This window comes from Pleurodeles waltl, chromosome 1_2, assembly GCF_031143425.1.
Source record: "Pleurodeles waltl isolate 20211129_DDA chromosome 1_2, aPleWal1.hap1.20221129, whole genome shotgun sequence".
NCBI classification, from domain to species: domain Eukaryota; kingdom Metazoa; phylum Chordata; class Amphibia; order Caudata; family Salamandridae; genus Pleurodeles; species Pleurodeles waltl.
The window spans coordinates 182,802,782-182,826,632 of record NC_090437.1 but is presented as its reverse complement, the minus strand read 5'-3'; the positions used below and the strand labels follow the sequence as shown (position 1 = coordinate 182,826,632).

The 23,851-nt window shown below is 45.5% G+C and overlaps 1 protein-coding gene across 1 annotated transcript in view; it reads right to left on the bottom strand.

Annotated features, from left to right (window-relative positions):
- SMU1 (SMU1 DNA replication regulator and spliceosomal factor) overlaps window positions 1-23,851 on the bottom strand; it is a 415,488-nt gene that overhangs the window by 11,420 nt on the left and 380,217 nt on the right. Inside the window, exon 11 of the mRNA XM_069237463.1 lies at window positions 19,798-19,950. Coding sequence (XP_069093564.1) covers window positions 19,798-19,950 — 153 coding nt within the window. The remainder of the gene's footprint in view (window positions 1-19,797; window positions 19,951-23,851) is intronic.

Below are 23,851 nucleotides of genomic sequence, written 5' to 3'. Positions count from 1 at the left end.
TGAAGGGTAGGATTCAACATCTTCCTCAGAAGAGTCCACCTTGAGGTCTTCTCACAAAGTCTCCTCCTGTCCTCCTTCCCCTGAAGGGTGAAAGTACTCTTGGTCTTCTGCCTCGTGATATGTGTCCTCGCCCTCTTCCTCCTCCTGAAGTTCAGGCGTTAAAGGGGCTCGACGGTTTTCTTCCTCTGGCTCAGGAATATATTTAGCTGTCGAGGATTTGTAAGGGATCCTAAGCGCTTTCAGACTTTCATCGAATTTGCGTTTCTTTTGAATTAGCACTGCCATTTCAGCCTTGAGTCTCTTCTTATTCTCGATTTCGACTACCCGGTCTTCAGAGTCAAAATTTCATTTGAAGAATGCTCTTCCCACTTTGAGAAATGCTCGTGGTCCTTTGACAAATGCTCTTGCGCCTTTGACGAATGCTGTCCCGTTGAGCTCAGTGGTTTAAGGGCGCGTTGAGGGCTTTCAGTGGGGGCGTGGCATCTTTCGGCTTCCCATTTTTTGTGGTCTCCTGTCTTTTTGAGTCCTTCTCTCCAGGTATCCATGGGAGTCTTTATCGTGGGATTTGCCTGCGGGCGGCGAGTGTTTTGGCATTGAGGCCCCTTTTTGGTGTTGCAAGTTGAATTTTTTTGGCTCAAGAGATTCTAAGGAGGTCTGCCTCACTTAGCTCTTTTTGAGTCCTTTCAGTGCCTCTTCTTCGATTTCCAGGAAGTCCCGTTCTCCTTCAGCACCCTCAGCTACATTTTCTTCGTCGTTGCTCAATAAGCAGAGATCTTTCAACGAAGGGCCTGATTTCTGACCTCAAAGAGAATGGTGCTTTTTTTCTCACCCTCAAAGTCTTTGGTGTGAATACTGAACAGGCGAGGCAGTCTTCGCTCCGATGATCGACTGGAAGACAATGGTTGCACACAAGATGTTGTTCTTTCTGTGCATATTTATGATGGCAGTTTTTTCAAGACTGGAAAGGTGTATTTTCCATCACGCCACGTGGGGAGAAAGTTTTTTTATTCTTCCATTCACAGGTGTTTTGTGTAGGAATTTGTACTGCTTGTTTGAGACTTTCCCTGATGGAAATTTTGAAAGTAAGTATCCGTTTAAAGAGTTACTTATTTGAGGGGGTTGAGCCTCTATGTTGTCACCCTTTTCCCTTGTCTCTTCCTCAAAAAGGTTGACGTCCCTGCTGCAGCTATTGCCAGCCTTGTTGTGACGATGCAGACTGGTTGCTGCTTTGAAATGTTTGGTAGGAACTTACCCCCGGGGAATTCCCTCTAGGAGATGGTTTTCTTGGAGCAAAGGTGACTCTTCGCTTGCCACCCTGGAATTGCAGTGTCCCCACAGACTTTACTGTCTCACTGTCTTTCTTCCACTGATTAAGACTTTCATCTAAGGTGCTACCAAATGACTACTCCCCGTGGAAGGGGGTGTTTAGGATGTTTGCCTAGACTTCATGCTTAAATACAGAAATTCTTAGCCATGAATGGCACCTTTAGTTAACTCCCATTATCACCTGTCTACATGATATGTCTGCTCTATCTAAGGCTGAGTTTAAACAGGTTTCAACTATGTTCTTACCGCTTTCAGCCAGGTGTGCTGCCCTCTTCTGATACTGCTCAGGGAGGTGTTTCATGAGTTCCACCCCATCTCTTCCCAATGCTGGTGTGAATGTCTATTTAGTAGCACACTGGAGTTTGTGATTAACCTTTGGTTTTCAGCATTGCATTCTACTCTACGACCCATGAGCTCCTTTCTCTTGCTTCTTATCTGGTGGAAGGCCTAAGGGTGAGGGAATATTTGCCCTCTTCTTGGCTGTAGATGTTATTATGAAATCCGGAGGGACAGTTCCTTTGATGTATGCCTGATCTTTTGATGAGTACTAATACTTCTTTTCAGCTCTTGGAGTAACAGTTCTGCAAGTGGCTGGTTCCTTAAAACCCTCCTTACCTATATCAAGTATGCTAGGGAGCATAGGTGAAAACTGATTTGCTGCATGACGGGCAATAGTGTTTCCAGTAGGAAGCATGACTTGGGCTTTTCCTCTTCCAGCTGCACCCCAAAGTTTTCAGCTCCCTCTTTGATAACTTGATTACACATTGCAATGTCATGCGAAGGCCTTGACGGATAACAGTAGACCCGTTCCCTGGGTGAATGTCTCAAGATCTTGCCATTGAGAATCGAAGAATTTGGCTTCCTCCGAACCCTGGTACAACTCTGGTGTTTCCTCCTCTTCCTTTTCACAGAAGAGCTCTTCCTGTTCTACCCAAGGTTCAGGAGTAAGGGGGGGGGGTTGAGGTGTGTAAATCCTCACCCCTCTTTTCAGTGCTTTCTTTCAGCGTTGAAGTCTTTTGTGGGATTCTCAATGCCCTGAGAGAGTCATCAGACTGTTTTTTTTGGTTTTTTTTTATATATAGAAGAGTACACATTTCGAATTCAAGTCTCTTACACTTTCTTTTGATCTCTGTGACCTGTTCTTCGGGATTGAGACTCAGAGTTTTACTCTTGTAGATCGGAGAATCTTTTAAGGACATATTGGTCATCGAGCTTTGGTGTTCTGCTCTTGACCCTCCTTTTTTCGATGTTGAAATGTCTTTCTCCTGTACTTCCTTCCACACCTCGGGCTTTTCAGGAGTCCTTCCTCCAAGAGTCTCCCTCAAGGGATCTGTGGGGTGGCTCCCCTTTAGGTGTGCCATCGGTTGGCAAACGTTTTGGCACTGAGGCCCCCCTCTGAAGATCGAGAGCCAGATTTCCTTGACTGTGGCGATATTTCCAACACCAAAGTTTCCCTTACCTCGCCCCAATTTCTTTTTTGTCGCCTCGTCCCCAACATTGACAATCTTTACCTCTGTGTCAGACATCTCTTCTGCTAATTTGGCAACATGGTCTTCTTCACTAGAGAGGCCTAGATCCCTCAGGGATGGTGTCACTTGCTGGCTGTGCATACTGTGGTGTGCCCGTCTCTGTCTCTCCCTTGTTTTCAGTATCTTTGACGTGAAGGCTGAGCAGGTGTTGCAATCTTCACTCTGGTGTTCGAGGGGGAGACAAAGATTGCAGACTGGATGCTTTTCTTTTTGGAAGATCTTGTGACAGCAGTTCTGGCAGTACTCACAAGTTGTTTTCTCCATGAGGCCCCTCAAGCATTCCCCTCAACAAGCATTCTGTGATGTACTCCTCAGATTCAACTTCCTTCTCCTAACCTTACTCTTACTCCGTCTGTGGTAAAAACAAATCTGGTGAACTTTTTGCCGATTTCTGTAACTTATTCATCATGAGCTTCTTCCCTGAGTTGGAGATCTTTCGGTGTGTTTCCAGACCCAACGGCAGAAAAAAATAATCTGAAAATGGCGACCAACAGTGGGAGCTTTCGAAGGAAGTAGGACTACATCACAAGGGACACCAAATGAAGCTGATGAGGATGCCAACAAATATGCAAACAAACTTAAAAGTGAAGGACTACTAAATAGTGGAGAATTCCAAATCCAGCCACTAGATGGCAGAACAATGCATAACATGTCAATCCAGAAAAGATTCCAGTTGCAAAACGTTAGGTTGCCCTCATCACAACACAATCAATACAGATGTGCAAGTTTGGCTGTCGGACCACTACAGCTTGTATTTCACTTGTTGTAAGCAATGAGGCAACTACACACAAGATTTCATTCTTAATTTGTTTAAACACTTGTAGCCTGAGACTACTCAAAAGTGTATTTAAGTCCCATCACGCATTGGTAATCTGTGTCGTGAAGCATGCTTTTTATCAGTTTTAAAAAGTATTTAAGCATTGGTGGGTTTAACAATGATTTTTAATCACTCCTTTTATCTGCACTGCAACAGCAGATACATGGTTGGTTTGTGATGCATTACTTAACTGACTGTAGAAAAGTGCCCTTTTTTTAACATTGTCAATCACAATTTTTGCCTGGTATACTATGCAATTTTGACTGAAAGTGCACCGGGTTCCTGCTAACCAGGTCACTAGAGCCAGATCTCTTTCACTAAAACTGTGCTATTGTCCCCCAATTTGCAATATCTTTAGCACCCCTGTAAAACCCTAGTAAATGGTGCCCCTGGTACTTGGGGCATGGGTACAAAGGAAGGTCCTTAAGGGCTGCAGTATGTGCTCTCTCTCTAAATTTGGTTGCCTATGATTTTGCACACCCCGATATTAGGATGCCCTTTTTTTTTTTTTATAAGTCCCTAGTATATGGTACCCAGGCCATTGGGGCTCCAGGGGTTCCCCATGGGCTGCAGCATATATTGTGCCACCCATGGAAGCCCAAGCAATATGTGTCTACAGGCCTGCCATTACAGCCTGCATGAAAAGGTGCATGTGCCCTTTCACCACAGGTCACTCTAAGTCACCTGTATGGTAAGCCCTCTTAGCCCAGAGGGAAGAGGGCAGGGTGCAGGTACCTGTGTGTTAGGGCACCCCTGCATGAGCAGAGGTGCTCCTACGGACTCCATTTTTATTGCACTGGACTTCGTAAGTGAGGGGAAGCCATTTTAGCTGTGTACTGGGCACAGGTCATAGGTCACTACCTGTGTCCAGCTACAAAATGGGAACTCTGAATCTGGGCATGTTTGGTATCAATTATGTCCGAATCATACCCCAATGCTGTTGCCAGTATTGGTTTATGCTTCCATGCACTTTGGGGGCTCCTCAGAGGACCCTCCCCAGTATTGTTCCTACCAGTCTTCTGGGATTTTCCAGGCAGCCCACGCTGCCACCCCAAACAGGCTTCTGCTCTCCTGCTGCTTGACCAGCTCAAGCAAGGGAAGTGGTACCCTTGGTCCTCTCTGCAGTTGTTCAACTTGGGACATGGTAAGCCCTTGCCTCTCTTTGCAGGAGAGTACCCCTGTGCACTGCGACTCTTACAGCTGCCAAGGATTGTTTGCTCCTGCTCCAAGGGATCATCAGGCTCTGTGTAGCCCGAACCCCTAAGCACTTCTTCCTGCCAAGCACAACCTCCTCTCTGCTGCTCCAGCGACGTGGGACTCACCTTCTGGTGTGGTGACTGGGCCTCACTGCAACTTACTGTGCCTGCTGCCAGTGGATTGCCTGTGGGGGATGTGACTGCTTCTGTTGGCTCTCCTGACTTCTGAGGGTCACCTCAGACTCCCCTCCAAGGGTCGAATCACCTGGGCCTTGCAACTCTTCTTTTTCTTCTTTTGCTATTGGCTTGTTGGTGGTTTCCGGTACCACAGACCCACTGCAACCCGACAGCCGACGTGGGACACCATGTGCATCAGTTCAGGGACTCCTCTTCATGTCCTGTGCTGCACAGCTGGTCATCCTCTTCCCCGGTCGATCTGGTCCAGCATACACAGAAGTGGTGGGTAGTAGCTCCTGCCACCACCGGACACTCCATCACGAACTGGACTCCCCCTCTTCCATTGCAGGTCCTCTTCTGACAGAATCCACCCTTGGGTTCTTCCAGTCTGGTCTGGGTCTTGCACAATCCTTTTGCTATGTCCTCCTGTTAGTTTTGGGAAAAAAACTGGTATTTACCTCTGCTCTCCTGTTCGCTGGGGGTCACTCTGGTATTCACCTCTTGGGGTTCCTAGTTCATCCAGCTCCCCTCTAATGACTCCACATCCTTGGGTAGGGGACTGTAACTCCCATTCCACTTTCTTAGTATATGGTTTGGCCCTCCCCTAGGGCCCACACTATTTTCTAAAACTTTTGCCAATGCTTGTTGTTTACATGCTATTTTCTAATTGCTAATGTGTATATAGTTAGTGTGCAGTTACCTCTAGTTGGGGGAGGGGGGGGGAACTGCCTATAAGTATTCTAGTGTTGTATTACTATAATAAAGTACCTTTATTTTTGTAACACTGTGTGGTTCTTTCATGTGTGCTAGTTCTGTGTGACAATAGTGGTATTACATAAGCTTTTCATGACTCCTATACAAGTCTTGGCTGCACATCCACAGCTGCCTCTTGAGAGCCATGGCTTCCTAGACACTGCCTACACTTCACTTATAGGGGATACCTGGACCTGGTATAAGGTGATAACACCATAGGGGCTCACCAAACACCAGGGCAGCTTCCTACAATTGCTAAACCACATCATTATAGAGCCACCATTTTGGAAAATGGCAGATATCTGAGGAGTTATTTTCTTTCGCTATAAGACTGCTCGACCCCCAAAACCTATGTTTTGACACCAAAATGAAGCATTTAGGTCTCATGGTTCCTGAAATATTACATCATCACTGCAACACATCCGCCATATTACAAAAAGTAGTTGGGGGGGAAGGGTGGGGGGGATGGGGGGGAGGGTTTAGGGTTCAAAATGGGGGGTGCAGTTGAGAAAAATCAGCCCAGACTAGCAATGATACTCAAGCTAAATTACTTCTGTAATGATACAATAACACAAATCTAAAATGGAATCGCAGGACGATAATTTTTTTTTTTTTTTTTTTTTTTTTAAACAGAGGTGCATTAAGAGGCCAGGACTAAGAACGGTGTAAGATCTCAAAGAATCCTCAAAGGTTTCTTGTCAAATGTCTTTTTTAGGTCTCTCTGAGACATGTTGTATATACTTTTTAGGCTTACAGTCAGCCCATTGCTTTTCATTTTGTTTCTTCGAGTATCCTTTAAAAATTCTTGCTTCCAAGTGGTCAATCTCTCCTATTTGTCTCTCCTTTTGTGGGTTGTTCCCTACCACGGAGCACTGCACTCTTACTTGTAGCCTTACAATTGTCCCATATTAGCAACTTTTCTTTGGCTAAAAGTAGCTGACAAAAGTGCTCTGTTTTCATTAGCTGTGAGCTTTCCTGTAAACATGCCTGTTATGTTCTTATTTTGTCGCATTTGTTGTTCATTAAAAGACCGAGATCAAATGTCAAACACTGTTTTCCGAGGGCACCTGTCTGCCCTGCAATCCCCTCATGCTTCCCAGCTTGACCCCTTCCCCACCATCTCCCTCATCACTGCTTGCTCCCGCCTTGTTTAGCTCCTCATGTGTAAGAGGCGAGTTTGACTACTTGTGGCAGGCTTGTATTGTTTATTGTACATTGACGATAAAGGCAGCCTGGCACAGGGCTGTCTTCAAAAATTAACATCAAGGAAATATGTCTCAGCACTGAAATAATTGGTGGCATTTGTCACAGTCAGATCTGCATCAAGTAGCCACAGGAAAACATAATTTGACTTTGCAAGGAATTTAATTTGTCAGCCTGAGTCCATATACGTCCCTCAAACTGGACCGAGATGGCAAATTTGTACTGACTCAGTCTCTTCACACAAATGTATCTCCTCCAGTGCATTTCAATAGGATTGTGTGGAATGTATGCCCTCGTATCACCTCCGATCGTCCTTTTTAGAAACTGCTTTCTAACTTCACTTTGCATTGTTCTGCGGAACTCTAGACTCTAGGCTGTCTTCACAGATGCAACAGAGCCACCTGTAACATTTTCTTATTACAGCAACCAGAGCGCAAGTGGCCATGCTGGACATGGAGGGGACTACATATCCCAGCTAATCTTGGGCTCTAGGAGGTGGCCCTTGGGATTTCCTCACCTGCATCTCCTTCCTACCGCTATATTGCGCGTTCCACTTCTCCCGCAGTGCGGGACACGCAGGATACAGAGGGGACTATGTATCCCAGTAAGTCTTTGTAGAAGTTGGCTCTGTATATGATATATCAAAATGAGATGCACTGTGCAGAGTGTTCAGGGGTGCCCCTACCAGTGGACAGGGGCGGGCTTGGTCCAGCCATCCCAAGGTGCTCTTTTTGGGGGTGGTGTGGTTGAGCAGCCTTAGGTTTATCAGAGAGGAGTGTGAGACATCTGCAAATACACACACAGTCAATAAATGGCACACAACTCAAGAAGGAGATCCCCACCAGTTAACAAAAATAACAAGTATATTTATACATATTTTGGCACCAGAATCAATTAGATCAGGTAAGTACGTTTTACCCCAAAAAAATACTTAGTTTTGAAAAGTCAACAGTGCAATTTTGGGGTGTGCAATGTTATCCTATGGAGGAAAGACAAAGATTGCAATCGGGTACAGTCCAGCAACGTACGGGACCAATCTACTGGACTGAGTATTGGACAAGGGTCAGGGCCACACCAACAGGTCACCCTGGGTGACACTAGGGCAGCCGGGTGCAGAGGTGCACTACGGTGTTGAGTGCCCAATGTTAGTCAAGGGGGATCAGTCTGGTTGTAAAGCAGCTGCAGGTTAGGACCCAGTATCCAGTCAGGGTGAGCCACTGAGTGGGCTCAGGTCTTGCGATGCTAAGGGACAGAGGGACGCCAGTGGACCTCTTCACATTGGCCTGGGGCTGCCGGGCGCATGGGATTCTTGGACCATCGGCTGTCAGTCACCGGTAGCGTTGGAGGGAGGCCCAAAGAAACAGGCTGAAGGCATGGACTGGGGGATCAGTCCAGGTGAACGAACAAGTGAATTCAAGTTTAACAGCCTAGAGGGAAAAGACACCAGTGGTCCTCTTCCCCTCTGGGGCAACCAGGTGTAGATGTGCAGTGGACAGTCGGGCTCCATGCACAGAGACTGCAGGTGTTCGAGTGAAGATCGCAGTGTGGAAACCCACGATTGACTTTGTCGCCGGAGAGGTTGGTGACCAGGTTGGTACCATTGGCCCACTTCAACATGGACTGGGAGGCTTGGGTGTAGTGGTGCTGTCTGGTGGCAGTTTTGGCGGTCCGGGGTCTGCTCCAGCGGTTTCTGCAAGGATGCAGGGAAGCAGCTCAGCTACTCCACGGAAGTTCCCTTGCGCTGCGGTGAAAGCTGGCAGTCTTCCTGGCTTTTGGAAGTTTCCGGAGCTGGAGGACGAGGTGACTTTGGCATGACTGTTGAAGTTAGCAGGCAGGCTGGCAGGGTTGGCAATAAGTCTGTCACTGGCATTCAGTTCTTAATTTACCGTCTCTAGGGTGCCCTTGAGGTCAGCCGGTTCTGCTTTCCAGGTGCCAAGGGGTCCCCTAGATACTGCATTTAGGGGTGTTTCGGGGGAGGGGAAGTAGTAGCCAATGGGCTACTTATCTCTGTTGCCACTGCACCCCCTATATGACTACTTCCTGTGGGAAGTGGGCACAACCCTATCCTAGAGTTCCTAAATGAGCCCACGCCAAGATAGAAGGTTTCTGAAAGCGGTGTCCACATCAGGCACACCTCCCTGAATACTAACATTCCCACCTATGCAGGTCTCAAAATGGGCCCTGGGGCAGGGTGGTTGATATCTCTCCTTTGAGTGAAGCCAGATCTGCATACCAAGGGTGGCAGGCTTCTTTGAAGCCCTCTGCCTTGGAATGCAGATTCACAGGTCATTGTGTTGGGTGGTGTAGGAAGTTGGCTCTGTATGCACTATTTCAAAGCAAGGAATAGTATGCACAGAGTCCAAGGGTTCCCCTTAGAGGTAAGATAGTGGCAAAAAGAGATAATACTAATGCTCTATTTTGTGGTAGTGTGGTCGAGCAGTAGGCTTATCAAGGGAGTAGTGTTAAGCATTTGTTGTACATACACCAGCAATAAATGAGGAACACACACTCAGAGACAATTCCAGGCCAATAGGTTTTTTTGTATAGAAAAATATATTTTCTTAGTTTATTTTAAGAACCATAGGTTCAAGATTTACATGTAATACTTCAAATGAAAGGTATTGCAGGTAGGTACTTTAGGAACTTTGAATAATCAAAATAGCATACACAGTTTTCACATAAATCATATATAGCTATTTTAAAACTAGACAGTGCAATTTTCAACAGTTCCTGGGGGGAGTAAGAGTTTGTTAGTTTTTGCAGGTAAGTAAACCACCTACGGGGTTCAAGGTTGGGTCCAAGGTAGCCCACCGTTGGGGGTTCAGAGCAACCCCAAAGTTACCACACCAGCAGCTCAGGGCCGGTCAGGTGCAGAGGTCAAAGTGGTGCCCAAAACGCATAGGTTTCAATGGAGAAGGGGGTGCCCCGGTTCCAGTCTGCCAGCAGGTAAGTACCCGTGTCTTCTGAGGGCAGACCAGGGGGGTTTTGTAGGGCACCAGGGGGGACACAAGTCCACACAGAAAGTACACCCTCAGCAGCACGGGGCGGCTGGGTGCAGTGTGCAAACACGCGTCGGGTTTGTAATTGAAATCAATGGGAGACCAAGGGGTCTCTTCAGCGATGCAGGCAGGCAAGGGGGGGCTCCTCGGGGTAGCCACCACCTGGGCAAGGGAGAGGGCCTCCTGGGGGTCACTCCTGCACTGGAGTTCGGATCCTTCAGGTGCAGAGTCTTTACCAGGCGTCGGTATCTGAGGAGCAGGCAGTCGCTGTCAGGGGGAGCCTCGGGATTCCCTCTGCAGACGTCGCTGTGGGGGCTAAGGGGGGGGCAACTCTGGCTACTGTCTCACAGTCACCGGGGAATCCTCCCTGAAGTGATTGTTCTCCCCAAGTCGAGCCGGGGGCGTCGGGTGCAAAGTAGCAAGTCTCACGCTTCCGGCGGGAAACGCAAGTTGGTTTAAAGTTGCTCCTTTGTTACAAAGTTGCAGTCTTGGGTGAACAGAGCCGCTGTCCTCGGGAGTTCTTGGTCCTTCTAGATGCAGGGCAGTCCTCTGAGGCTTCAGAGGTCGCTGGTCCCTGTGGAAAGCGTCGCTGGAGCAGTGTCTTTAGAAGTGGGGAGACAGGCCGGTAGAGCTGGGGCCAAAGCAGCAGGTGTCTACGTCTTCTCTGTAGGGTTTTTCAGCTTAGCAGTCCTCTTCTTCTTAGGTTGCAGGAATTTGAGTTCCTAGGTTCTGGGGAGCCCCTAAATACTCAATTTAGGGGTGTGTTTAGGTCTGGGAGGGCAGTAGCCAATGGCTACTGTCCTTGAGGGTGGCTACACCCTCTTTGTGCCTCCTCCCTGAGGGGAGGGGGGCACATCCCTAATCCTATTGGGGGAATCCACCATCTGCAAGATGGAGGATTTCTAAAAGTCAGAGTCACCTCAGCTCAGGACACCTTAGGGGCTGTCCTGACTGGCCAGTGACTCCTCCTTGTTTTTCTCATTATCTCTCCTGGACTTGCCGCCAAAAGTGGGGGCTGTGTCCAGGGGGCGGGCATCTCCACTAGCTGGAGTGTCCTGGGGCGTTGTAACACGAAGCCTGAGCCTTTGAGGCTCACTGCTAGGTGTTACAGTTCCTGCAGGGGGGAGGTGTGAAGCATCTCCACCCAGAGCAGGCTTTTGTTTCTGTCCCCAGAGAGCACAAAGGCCCTCACCACATGGGGTCAGAAACTCATCTCTCAGCAGCAGGCTGGCACAGACCAGTCAGTCCTGCACTGAACAATTGGATAAAATACATGGGGCATCTCTAAGATGCCCTCTTTGTGCATTTTTAATAAATCCAAGACTGGCATCAGTGTGGGTTTATTATTCTGAGAAGTTTGATACCAAACTTCCCAGTATTCAGTGTAGCCATTATGGAGCTGTGGAGTTCATTTTTGACAGACTCCCAGACCATATACTCTTATGGCTACCCTGCACTTACAATGTCTAAGGTTTTGCTTAGACACTGTAGGGGCATAGTGCTCATGCACCTATGCCCTCACCTGTGGTATAGTGCACCCTGCCTTAGGGCTGTACGGCCTGCTAGAGGGGTGACTTACCTATGCCACAAGCAGTGTGAGGTTGGCATGGCACCCTGAGGGGAGTGCCATGTCGACTTAGTCATTTTCTCCCCACCAGCACACACAAGCTGGCAAGCAGTGTGTCTGTGCTGAGTGAGGGGTCCCTAGGGTGGCATAAGACATGCTGCAGCCCTTAGAGACCTTCCCTGGCATCAGGGCCCTTGGTACCAGGGGTACCAGTTACAAGGGACTTACCTGGGTGCCAGGGTTGTGCCAATTGTGGAGACAATAGTACATTTTAGGTGAAAGAACACTGGTGCTGGGGCCTGGTTAGCAGGGCCCCAGCACACTTCTCAGTCAAGTCAGCATCAGTATCAGGCAAAAAGTGGGGGGTAACTGCAACAGGGAGCCATTTCCTTACAGGTGGGGTTTGCAAGCATCTTTCCCAGAGACCACCTGAAAGCAAAGGCTCTCGCCCTAATGGGCCAGAACCTTGTCTGGTGGTGGCAGGCTGGCTAAACTAGTCAGTCCTCACAAAGGTATTTTGTAGGTTTTCAGGGGGCACCTATAAGGTGCCCTCTGGGTGCATGTATTACTAAATCCATCCCTGGTATCAGTGATTGTTTACTAATATGAGATGTTCGATACCAAACATCCTTATTTTCAGTGAAGCCATCATGTAGCAAGGGTAGATGGTGTCCAGTACATGCTTTTAAAATGGCTTTCTTGTTTATTCACTGCGTCTAAGAATTAACAAAGACATAGCAGTGGCATAACTGGGCTTGCAGAACTGTCCTCACATGTAAGATAATGCAGCGTGCTTCATGGCTGTGAGGCCTGCTGTAGGAGTGACTTACATATATTGCATGCATTGTTAGGGGAAATGGCACACGGACTGCGTGCCATGTCGTGTTTTCACTTTTAGCTGCACCAGAATCTAACAAGAGACGTAACCTTTTCTGTTCCACCGGGTCCCCGTGGCGCCATGCAGTCCAGAAGTTTGTAGAGGTATGCGATGGCCTCAATTGGGTCCACTGTCTATATCACAAAAGTCCCAAAATTGACCTGGGCTCCTATGAAGGGAGTGCTTCCTTAAAAAATAAGGTCCTCCGTTGTATTAGGCATGTTAGGCAGTGCTATTCTATTGTATATCCCGATATTATCCATGCAAAGCATCTTATAGCGCCCACTGGCCCTTAGGATTCAACAGAAGTCACTCTTCGTTCCTCTGATTTGATGGATGATTTGCTCTCTATGAAACTGCATTCTTCTCCCTCAAATGGTTTGGAAGTTCATTTTAAAAGCTGCCAGCCTATGACCAAACTATCAAATTCTGGGACTGTGGGTGGGTGCAGCGGATTGACTGCAATTTTCATCTTTCTTTCCATCCTCTTTATCTATTGATCTGCCTTCTCTGATAAGTGAGGTTTCTGACTTGGGACAAAGCCAGATTGAGATTCCATTTTCTTTAGCTGCCACAAGGGAGACTAGTGTTCTTGATTTTAAAAACAACCCCCAGCAGCTCAAATCAATCATTTCTAGGCCTAACCTTCCCCTAAATAAGCTGTCAACTGAACGTCTAATTTATTGGAATATTGTCAAAATTCAATCAAAAATGGATTGGGGTATGTTCATTGATCATTTTGATCTCTGCATCTTTCAAAAGTCTTAGGTGCTTACCCAAGAACTTAGACAGGGTTTTAAAACTTATAGCACTGAACCTGTTCCATCAGCAGCAGGTTGCCCCTCAGTGGGGCTTATTCTATAGTCTAGATTGTCTCTCAAGTGTGATATCAAGAGAACGGACATTGACTCCAGTGATCTTCTAGCACTGGGCTTAACCCAAACGTCAGGGACCCCATATTTAATTATCAATGTGTATAACACATCAACCCCCTTCAATAAGCCTTCTCAAACGTTGAGAATGCCTTCTAGACAGAGTTTGGTACAAGCTATATTGTGATCAATGCAGGTGACTTTGATGTACATTTTGAGCCGTACATCCCTTTTTTTCAGAATTAACGAGGATGAATCTTGAGGAGTTCCTCCCATTTGCGTTCATCAGAAATCTCCAAAAATGATTTTAGCTGCCTTTCAGGTTCTAGATATATATTGGTCTCTCATGTCTGAGACCAGGCAATGGCTTTTCCCCCCTCAGACAATGTAGCTAAACTAACATTTGTAGAAGAGGATGAGGGGGGTCTAACCATAAAAGCCATATTGACTTTATCCTTTTAGATGTTCACGCCTCGCATGTAATAACTGATATAACAGTATTAGATCTTTTTAATAGTGACCACTTCCCTATTGTTTTGAGATCGGATAAGGCAAGGTCAATAACGGGGTAAATTTAAGCCCACCTCTACTTTCTCATTTGGTGGTGACAAATAATAAATGCAAAGTGAAATGGGAGGTGGTTTCTAAATCTAAAAAAAAAAAAAAACATTTCTGCTATATACAGAATTGCATCAGAGGAACTGCAGGACTTGAAGCATCAATTCTTGGTTCCCAATCAGGTACAAGTTCTTTATGAAAATCTTTTTTAATAAGATGGGAAACTTGTTTGTGAAGTAATGCAAACATGGAAGACAGCCGCAGACACCGAGAACAAATGTGTGGTTTAACAAAACTTGCAAGACAGCTAAGAAAGCCTTGGTACATGCTCTAAAGAGAAGTCTAAGAAAAGCGATTGTCGAGGCCAGGCATTAGTATAATAAGGAAGTGGTTCCCAACCTGTGGTCCGGGAACCCCTGGGGTCGCTGACGCCTCCCCATGGTGTTCATGAAAAACTATTGAAGCCATTCAGACTCAGAAACTAGGTAAATCCCCAGGTTTGGATAGAAACCCTGCAGACTTATTTTGTAGCGAATTATGGGCATGGGGTCCTTATATAAAATGTTGTCAAATTCTTTGATAGTAGGATAGTAGTAGCTCGGATTCCAAATTCCTGGAGAGGAGCAGAAATAATACCTATAAATAACAAGAGAGACGAATCTACCCTGGGAAACTACAGACCCATAAATCTGATGGACAGCATACAAAAAGTATATTGCACGCAAATTTTAACTAGACTATGGGACTGGATTTCCCAGGCTAAAGTGCTATCCCATCTTCAGACGGGCATCTGTCCTAATATTAGTACAACAGATCAGATTACACGGCTCCTGTCTATTAAGTGGAAGATGGTAGATATAGGTAAGGAACCATTATATGTCACCTTTGTGGACCTTCGAGCTGCATTTGATTTGGTCCAAAGGGCAAAACTTTAGGAGGTTCTGGATGGCATTGGGGTACCATGAGGTGTATTGTCCCTAATAGAGGTATTATAATTAGGAACCTTTTGCAAGGGTCATTAGGGGAACCTAAGGGAAAGCCCTTCACAACGTTAGACCAGAATACCTCAACCACAGACTCCACTTCTACACGCCCACCACACAGCTCTGCCAACTTTGCCCTCACTGCTGTCCCACGCTCCCAGAAGACCACAGCCAGAGGAGGATCTTTCTCTCACCACGTTGCCAAGACCTGGAACTCCCCTTCCCATCCACCTCAGAAGATCTCCCACTCGATCGCAACTGAGAAAAGGCCTCAAAACCTGTCTCTTCGTCTGATCCCGTCTGTTCATCGATGACTACTCACTCACTGTGCTCCTTCCCTCCCCAAGCACCTTGAGACCCTAGCCGCTAGCGGGTGACTAGCCTCACTTTACAAGTATAGTGACTGACTGATTGAAATGACAGAAGATATCCCCATAAGGAGAGGTATTAGACAGAGATGTGTTTTGGCCCATAGGCTTTTCCTCCTTTATATAAATGGATGCATTCCCTATATTGTGAGAACGATTACCTTAAGGTAAATGACTAGAAATACTGTGCCTACTCTTTGCTCTTTATGGGGTGGATTTGTAAGGACATTGCCATCTTTGTACCCTGGAAAAAATAGAAAACCTTTCTAAGACCCCCATCTAGTACACCTATGTTGCTGATAAGATCTGACCTCAATCTCAGGCCAATTTCAGATATTGTGGTCTTGAGGCCCATCCAAGACTGGATAAGAGACCGGTCCACAGAGAATACAGAACCCTATAGAGACTGTATTAGAATAATAACAGATGTCAAATCTACTGGGAAAATTCCTTGGCTTGTCCATATACAAGTAGGCTCTATAAGTTTGGATTGAACATTTTTTGGCTACATCTCTCTGTTAACTTGAGAGCCAATGACAAGCTAAAATCATTATTCTGGGATTTCTGTCTGGGTGTGAAAATCTCTGGAGCTCCTTCAGACAGCTTTGCATGTTCTTTTTGCGGTTTAAATGTGTGCCAGGTTTTGAATCACATTTGAATTTTGTATCTAATCCATTAGCACATGCACTTTATGTGAAATTCAGAATAGGAACTCTGCCTCTGGCCTCCTTCATGTGTCACTGGACCAAAAAGGGTGATACATCAAACTTGGGCCTGATGGGCTGTGAGGCAGTAGAAAACACGGAACATGTTTTATTTTTTTGTTACGCTTACGCAAAGCAACGTTTAAAGTGAATTGTACCACTGTGTTGACTTCTTGGTCTTAGGGATCGAGTTAATGGTCTTAAGCTTTGTAAAACTATGACAAATTATTATGTTATGTTCTCAGTTGCAAGCTGTTTAAGGGAATATGGCTTATTAAGTTGAAGGCACTTACAAGGAGGTAAAGGGTGTTTTTGTATGCCAGGCAATGTTTCTTAGAATTGTGAAATTGTGTCATGATGAATTGGAAATGTAAAAATTACAAAATGTAATCTATATAAATAATTTTATTTTTTGTCTATGTCTTATGTTTGTTTTAGGCTTGTTTGTTATTGATCTTATGATGTATATTTCTATGTACCCTTTAATGGAATCAAAATAAAGGAATATGGTGATGACTATATTATTAAGTTAATCCTCTCTCAGCCAGATACTATTTTATTATTAGATGCCCTCATCCCCTTCACAGACATAGTGTGACTCAGTGGTTTGTGTCTGTATATCATTTTTTGTATAACTCTTAATTAAGTTTAAGTAGGTCATTTTACAACAATAATGGCCAAGCATATTACCAGACTAGCGCACAGGCACTTATTACAGTAAAAGTTGCTCATCGGCATCAAAAGTTATTTTTTTTTGTTTTAACCATGCTGCATGGCACTGGGGGAAGCTAAAAGGTGAAACACATTGACAAAATGTATTTTTGCACTTCCTCTGTAGAATTGCCTGTTTGATTCCAGATTCGCTGTAGCAAGGGTGGCCCTCTCACCGGCTCCCAAAATACTGTGGCAGAGGAATGCCTGAAATGCAGAGCAGGCCTCGGAAGTGCAGTCTATGTTTGCCTACAACAACAAGCGAGATAATTCCGGTTTACGAGCACCCTTGTGAATCAACATACCTTTTTTAAAAATGATTATTTCAGCTAGGACACACATGTAATGATAATGACTGAATGACTGCTCGGTAGTCACGTAAAAAAAAAAATATATATATGGTTCGTGTCTGGAATAGAAATATATTGTTTTCGTGGATCTTCCACTAAGTACACGCATACTTTTCATTAAATCAAGGTGCGGGCTTTGACTTTTACACTAGGAAAAAAGCTTTCCTTTTCTTGGTGGGACAAATTAAAGTCCGCATTTTATGACTGAATACTTCAAAGAAGCCATTCTGATTGCGTGCTGTGTTTTTGACGAGCAGATCAAGCTGTTCAGTGTTGCAAAGAAGATCTATGTACATTTTTAAATGCAAAGAAAGCAACATGTACCTTCTTTTTTCTAATATGGTTGCATAATGCTCATCTAAAACATGTGACTCACATTTAACAAGTTTATTTGTATTTTCTACCTGGTATTTCCATTGCTTGATTTGTCTTATAATCTTATAATTGCTCATTTGCAAAGATTTTAATTTTAAATAAGGAAAAAATATATATCTTCCCAACGTTGGAAAAACTTGTTTCAATCTGGAAGAACAGTCACTATTTTTTGTCATCCCAGAATTGGCAATACATGTTGTGCAACCAAGGCTGGCTGTTCATTAAATATTTTTTTCACTTTCTCTGATTTGATTTGATGTACACCAGCTATCTGCCTAGAAACTGAACTTTTTAAAGTAACTAGACCTATTTTAGGTGAATGCTTTTTTGCCAGTCCTGTTATCCACCCCAACCGCCCTCCCATTCACCAGCAACCCACCCTCCCATTGACCACGTCCACCAGATTGCCAAAGGCAATAGCTCACCCATAAGCAAGACCTATTCGCTTTGCCAATGCGTGTTTTAACCCTGAAGCTGTTCTATCTTCTTCAACAGCGGCACACCTACAGTGGCAATCTTCCAGATTTGCATATACAGGGAGTGCAGAATTATTAGGCAAATGAGTATTTTGACCACATCATCCTCTTTATGCATGTTGTCTTACTCCAAGCTGTATAGGCTCGAAAGCCTACTACCAATTAAGCATATTAGGTGATGTGCATCTCTGTAATGAGAAGGGGTGTGGTCTAATGACATCAACACCCTATATCAGGTGTGCATAATTATTAGGCAACTTCCTTTCCTTTGGCAAAATGGGTCAAAAGAAGGACTTGACAGGCTCAGAAAAGTCAAAAATAGTGAGATATCTTGCAGAGGGATGCAGCACTCTTAAAATTGCAAAGCTTCTGAAGCGTGATCATCGAACAATCAAGCGTTTCATTCAAAATAGTCAACAGGGTCGCAAGAAGCGTGTGGAAAAACCAAGGCGCAAAATAACTGCCCATGAACTGAGAAAAGTCAAGCGTGCAGCTGCCACAATGCCACTTGCCACCAGTTTGGCCATATTTCAGAGCTGCAACATCACTGGAGTGCCCAAAAGCACAAGGTGTGCAATACTCAGAGACATGGCCAAGGTAAGAAAGGCTGAAAGACGACCACCACTGAACAAGACACACAAGCTGAAACGTCAAGACTGGGCCAAGAAATATCTCAAGACTGATTTTTCTAAGGTTTATGGACTGATGAAATGAGAGTGAGTCTTGATGGGCCAGATGGATGGGCCCGTGGCTGGATTGGTAAAGGGCAGAGAGCTCCAGTCCGACTCAGACGCCAGCAAGGTGGAGGTGGAGTACTGGTTTGGGCTGGTATCATCAAAGATGAGCTTGTGGGGCCTTTTCGGGATGAGGATGGAGTCAAGCTCAACTCCCAGTCCTACTGCCAGTTCCTGGAAGACACCTTCTTCAAGCAGTGGTACAGGAAGAAGTCTGCATCCTTCAAGAAAAACATGATTTTCATGCAGGACAATGCTCCATCACACGCGTCCAAGTACTCCACAGCATGGCTGGCAAGAAAGGGTATAAAAGAAGGAAATCTAATGACATGGCCTCCTTGTTCACCTGATCTGAACCCCATTGAGAACCTGTGGTCCATCATCAAATGTGAGATTTACAAGGAGGGAAAACAGTACACCTCTCTGAACAGTGTCTGGGAGGCTGTGGTTGCTGCTGCACGCAATGTTGATGGTGAACAGATCAAAACACTGACAGAATCCATGGATGGCAGGCTTTTGAGTGTCCTTGCAAAGAAAGGTGGCTATATTGGTCACTGATTTGTTTTTGTTTTGTTTTTGAATGTCAGAAATGTATATTTGTGAATGTTGAGATGTTATATTGGTTTCACTGGTAATAATAAATAATTGAAATGGGTATATATTTGTTTTTTGTTAAGTTGCCTAATAATTATGCACAGTAATAGTCACCTGCACACACAGATATCCCCCTAACATAGCTAAAACTAAAAACAAACTAAAAACTACTTCCAAAAATATTCAGCTTTGATATTAATGAGTTTTTTGGGTTCATTGAGAACATGGTTGTTGTTCAATAATAAAGTTAATCCTCAAAAATACAACTTGCCTAATAATTCTGCACTCCCTGTACACACAAATAATCACATGTGCTCCTACTCACTTCAAACCCACTAGTAGAAAAAGGAATCTAAAATGTCAAGACTCACTCGATGACAGAGTAATACAGAACAAGTGAATGTTTTTAAACATTAGCTATAAAGAATAGTGACTGAGCAAAATATTTGAGTTTAGTCTTCCTTTGTAAATATAGTGTGATCGTATCACTCAACAGCATAAGCAAATGTATTCCTAAGAAATATATCCTGATGCAATTATTGGTTTCAGCATTTCCTGTATTTAGAAGAAACAAGAAATTATTTTTAAAAAGTGCTTTTCTATAATCAATCTGGCCTTGTTTGCTCACCGTCAAGGTTCGTTCCAGCTTGCCGGTGACTGTACTGAAGCAGTACAGCACAAAGTCTTCACCTACACAGTAGATCCATTCTCCACGTGGAGACAGGGTGCAGCAAACAAAATCACCACCTTCCCTCTTACCAGAGCTGAAGCTTCTCACAATCTGAAATAGATACACTGTATTAATATATACAACAAAACAAACAGAGTGGCTTCTATTGGCACACAAACTTTAACATCAAGGAGTGCATTTGGTAATTGTTGAGAAATCATTATAAAATCAAGCACAAGGAGAAAATGAGTATGCCCTTAAAGTAGTGTTTAGTTTGTTTTGTGAGAAGCATGCGCAAATTCAGGTTACATTTCTTGAGACTCTTGATAGCACACTACCTAAGATTGTATTAAGAGCTAGAAATTGAACTCTGGCTAAAAGACTTAGGATGTGAAAAAAATATAACAACAAAACAAATAAGACACATATGTAGGGCTTACAAACTACTTGAAACAAACATCATTCATATATTCTGATAATTTGCTAATCTTTCTGCTTAATATAAGCACTTGTCTAGCCATTTACGTCTAAAAAAAACGTGTTTCCAAACCACGACCTACCCTCGATTTGAAACCAGTGTCAGGCTTACTAGGGTGTCATGCACCATTGGAATGTCCACTGGCATGTCCTGAAAAGTTCTAGAATTTGCTTTCAATAGAACACAAAAAGTCAAAATGGACAGATTTGGAGGGTAATTGTATGGAACATATAGAAAACAATAATTGGAAACCACCCACAATTTAACACTGAACAGAAATCAAAAAGGGACCTCCTGTCTTAGAAAGCATACACTGAACCGTCTAAGTCAGTGATCATCAACCCTAGAAATAAACAGTAGCCGAACTTCTTAGCCCGTGAACCGCCTCCTGCATCAGAAATTAATTTACTTGTTCAATCGGAAACTTTTGGTTAGATTTTACTGTTGATCTCACAGAAATTTTTAAATCTGTGTGGTACAGCTTACAGCACATCAGAAATAGCGACAGCACTTATGGGTTCCATGTGAATTCCTTCTGGGTCTTTCCAATCATGCGCACAGAAGTGAAAGCAATCTTGTCATTTTTTGATGCCACTGAATTTATTTTGGGGTTTCATAAGGCAATGTTCATCACATAATCCTAATAATGCCTTGCCAGATGACTGAAGACAAGTGGGTTCTAGAGAGAGTGGAGACTAATGGCAAATTAGTCAAAGGCACTTTAGTTGTGTTTTCAAAGAGAATATGCAAGGAATGTTTGTAGGAAGTTGGCTCTGTATGCACTATTTCAAAGTAAGAAACAGCATGCACAGAGTCCAAGGGTTCCCCTTAGAGGTAAGATAGTGGCAAAAAGAGAGAATTCTAATGCTCTATTTTGTGGTAGTGTGGTCGAGCAGTAGGCTTATCAGAGGGTAGTGTTAAGCATTTGTTGTACACACACAGGCAATAAATAAGGAACACACACTCAAAGACTTACTCCAGGCCAATAGGTTTTTATATAGAAAAATATATTTTCTTAGTTTATTTTAAGAACCACAGGTTCAAGATTTACAAACAATACTTTAAATGAAAGGTATTTCACTCAGGCATCTTAGGAACTTTGAATCATCACATTAGCATGTACAGTTTTGGCAAAAATGGCAATAAGCTATTTTAAAATTGGACACCGTGCAAAATTCAACAGTTCCTGGGGGGAGGTAAGAAATGTGTTAGTTTTTCAGGTAAGTAAAGCACTTACAGGGTTCAAAGTTGGGTCCAAGGTAGCCCACCTTTGGGGGTTTAGGGCAACCCCAAAGTTACCACACCAACAGCTCAGGGCCGGTCAGGTGCAGAGGTCAAAGTGGTGCCCAAAACACATAGGCTTCAATGGAGAAGGGGGTGCCCCGGTTCCAGTCTGCCAGCAGGTAAGTACCCGCAACTTCGGAGGGCAGACCAGGGGGGTTTTGTAGGGCACCGGGGGGGACAAGTCAGCACAAAAAGTACACCCTCAGCGGCACAGGGGAGGCCGGGGGGGGGGGGGGGGGGGCAGAGTACAAACAGGCGTCGGGTTTGCAATAGGTTTCAATGGGAGTCCCAGGGGTCGCTTCAGCGATGCAGGCAGGCAAGGGGGGGGCTCCTCGGTGTAGGCACTACCTGGGCAAGGGAGAGGGCCACCTGGGGGTCACTCCTGCACTGGAGGTCGGATCCTTCATGTCCTGGGGGCTGCGGGTGCAGTGTGTTTCCCAGGCGTTGGGTTCTTTGAACCAGGCAGTGGCGGTCGGGGGAGCCTCTGGATTCCCTTTGCAGGTGTCGCTGTGGGGGCTCAGGGGGGTCAACTCTGGCTACTCACGGGCTCGCAGTCGCCGGGGATTCCTCCCTGTAGTGTTGGTTTTCCGCAGGTTGAGCTGGGGGTGTCGGGTGCAGAGTGGAAAGTTTCAAGCTTCAGACTGGAAAAGTGTGGTCTTTAAAAGTTGCTTCTTTATTGCAAAGTTGCAGTTTCTTTGGAACAGGGTCGCTGTCCTCAGGAGTTCTTGGTCCTTTTAGATGCAGGGTAGTTCTCTGAGGCTTCAGAGGTCGCTGGACCATGGGGGACGCGTCGCTGTTGCAGTTTTTCTCGAAGTGGGGAGACAGGCCGCTAGAGCTGGGGCCAAAGCAGATGGTGTCTCCGTCTTCTCTGCAGGGCTTCAGGTCAGTAGTCCTTCTTCGTCTTCAGGTTGCAGGAATCTATCTTGCTCGGTTCTGGGAGCCCCTAAATACTCAATTTAGGGGTGTGTTTAGGTCTAGGAGGATAGTAGCCAATGGCTACTAGCCCTGAGGGTGGCTACACCCCCTTTGTGTCTCCTCCCTGTGGGGAGGGGGGGGGCATATCCCTAATCCTATTGGGGGAATCCTCCATCTGCAAGATGGAGGATTTCTAAAAGTCAGAGTCACCTCAGCTCAGGACACCTTAGGGGCTGTCCTGACTGGGGAGTGACTCCTCCTTGTTTTTCTCATTATCTCCCCTGGACTTGCCGCCAAAAGTGGGGGCAGTGTCCAGGGGGCAGGCATCTCCACTAGCTGGAGTGCCCTGAGGCATTGTAACACAAAGCCTGAGTGTAAGGAAATGCCTCCTTGGCATGGTTACCCCCTGACTTTTTGCCTTTGCTGATGCTATGTTTTGAATTGAAAGTGTGCTGAGGCCTGCTAACCAGGCCCCAGCACCAGTGTTCTTTCCCTAACCTGTACTTTTGATTCCACAATTGGCACACCCTGGCACCCAGATAAGTCCCTTGTAACTGGTACCTCTGGTACCAAGGGCTCTGATGCCAGGGAAGGTCTCTAAGGGCTGCAGCATGTATTATGCCACCCTAGAGACCCCTCACCCAGCACAGACACACTGCTTACCAGCCTGTGTGTGCTAGTGAGAACGAAATGAGTAAGTCGACATGGCACTCCCCTCAGGGTGCCATGCCAGCCTCTCACTGCCTATGCAGTTAAGGTAAGACACCCCTCTAGCAGGCCTTACAGCCCTAAGGCAGGGTGCACTATACCATAGGTGAGGGTACCAGTGCATGAGCACTGTGCCCCTACAGTGTCTAAGCAAAACCTTAGACATTGTAAGTGCAGGGTAGCCATAAGAGTATATGGTCTGGGAGTCTGCTTTACATGAACTCCAGAGCACCATAATGGCTACACTGAAAACTGGGAAGTTTGGTATCAAACTTCTCAGCACAATAAATGCACACTGATGCCAGTGTACATTTTATTGTAAAATACACCACAGAGGGCACCTTAGAGGTGCCCCCTGAAACTTAACCGACTATCTGTGTAGGCTGACTGGTTCCAGCAGCCTCCCACACTAGAGACATGTTGCTGGCCTCATGGGGAGAGTGCCTTTGTCACTCTGAGGCCAGTAACAAAGCCTGCACTGGGTGGAGATGCTAACACCTCCCCCAGGCAGGAGCTGTAACACCTGGCGGTGAGCCTCAAAGGCTCACCCCTTTGTCACAGCACCGCAGGACACTCCAGCTAGTGGAGTTGCCCGCCCCCTCCGGCCCCGGCCCCCACTTTTGGCGG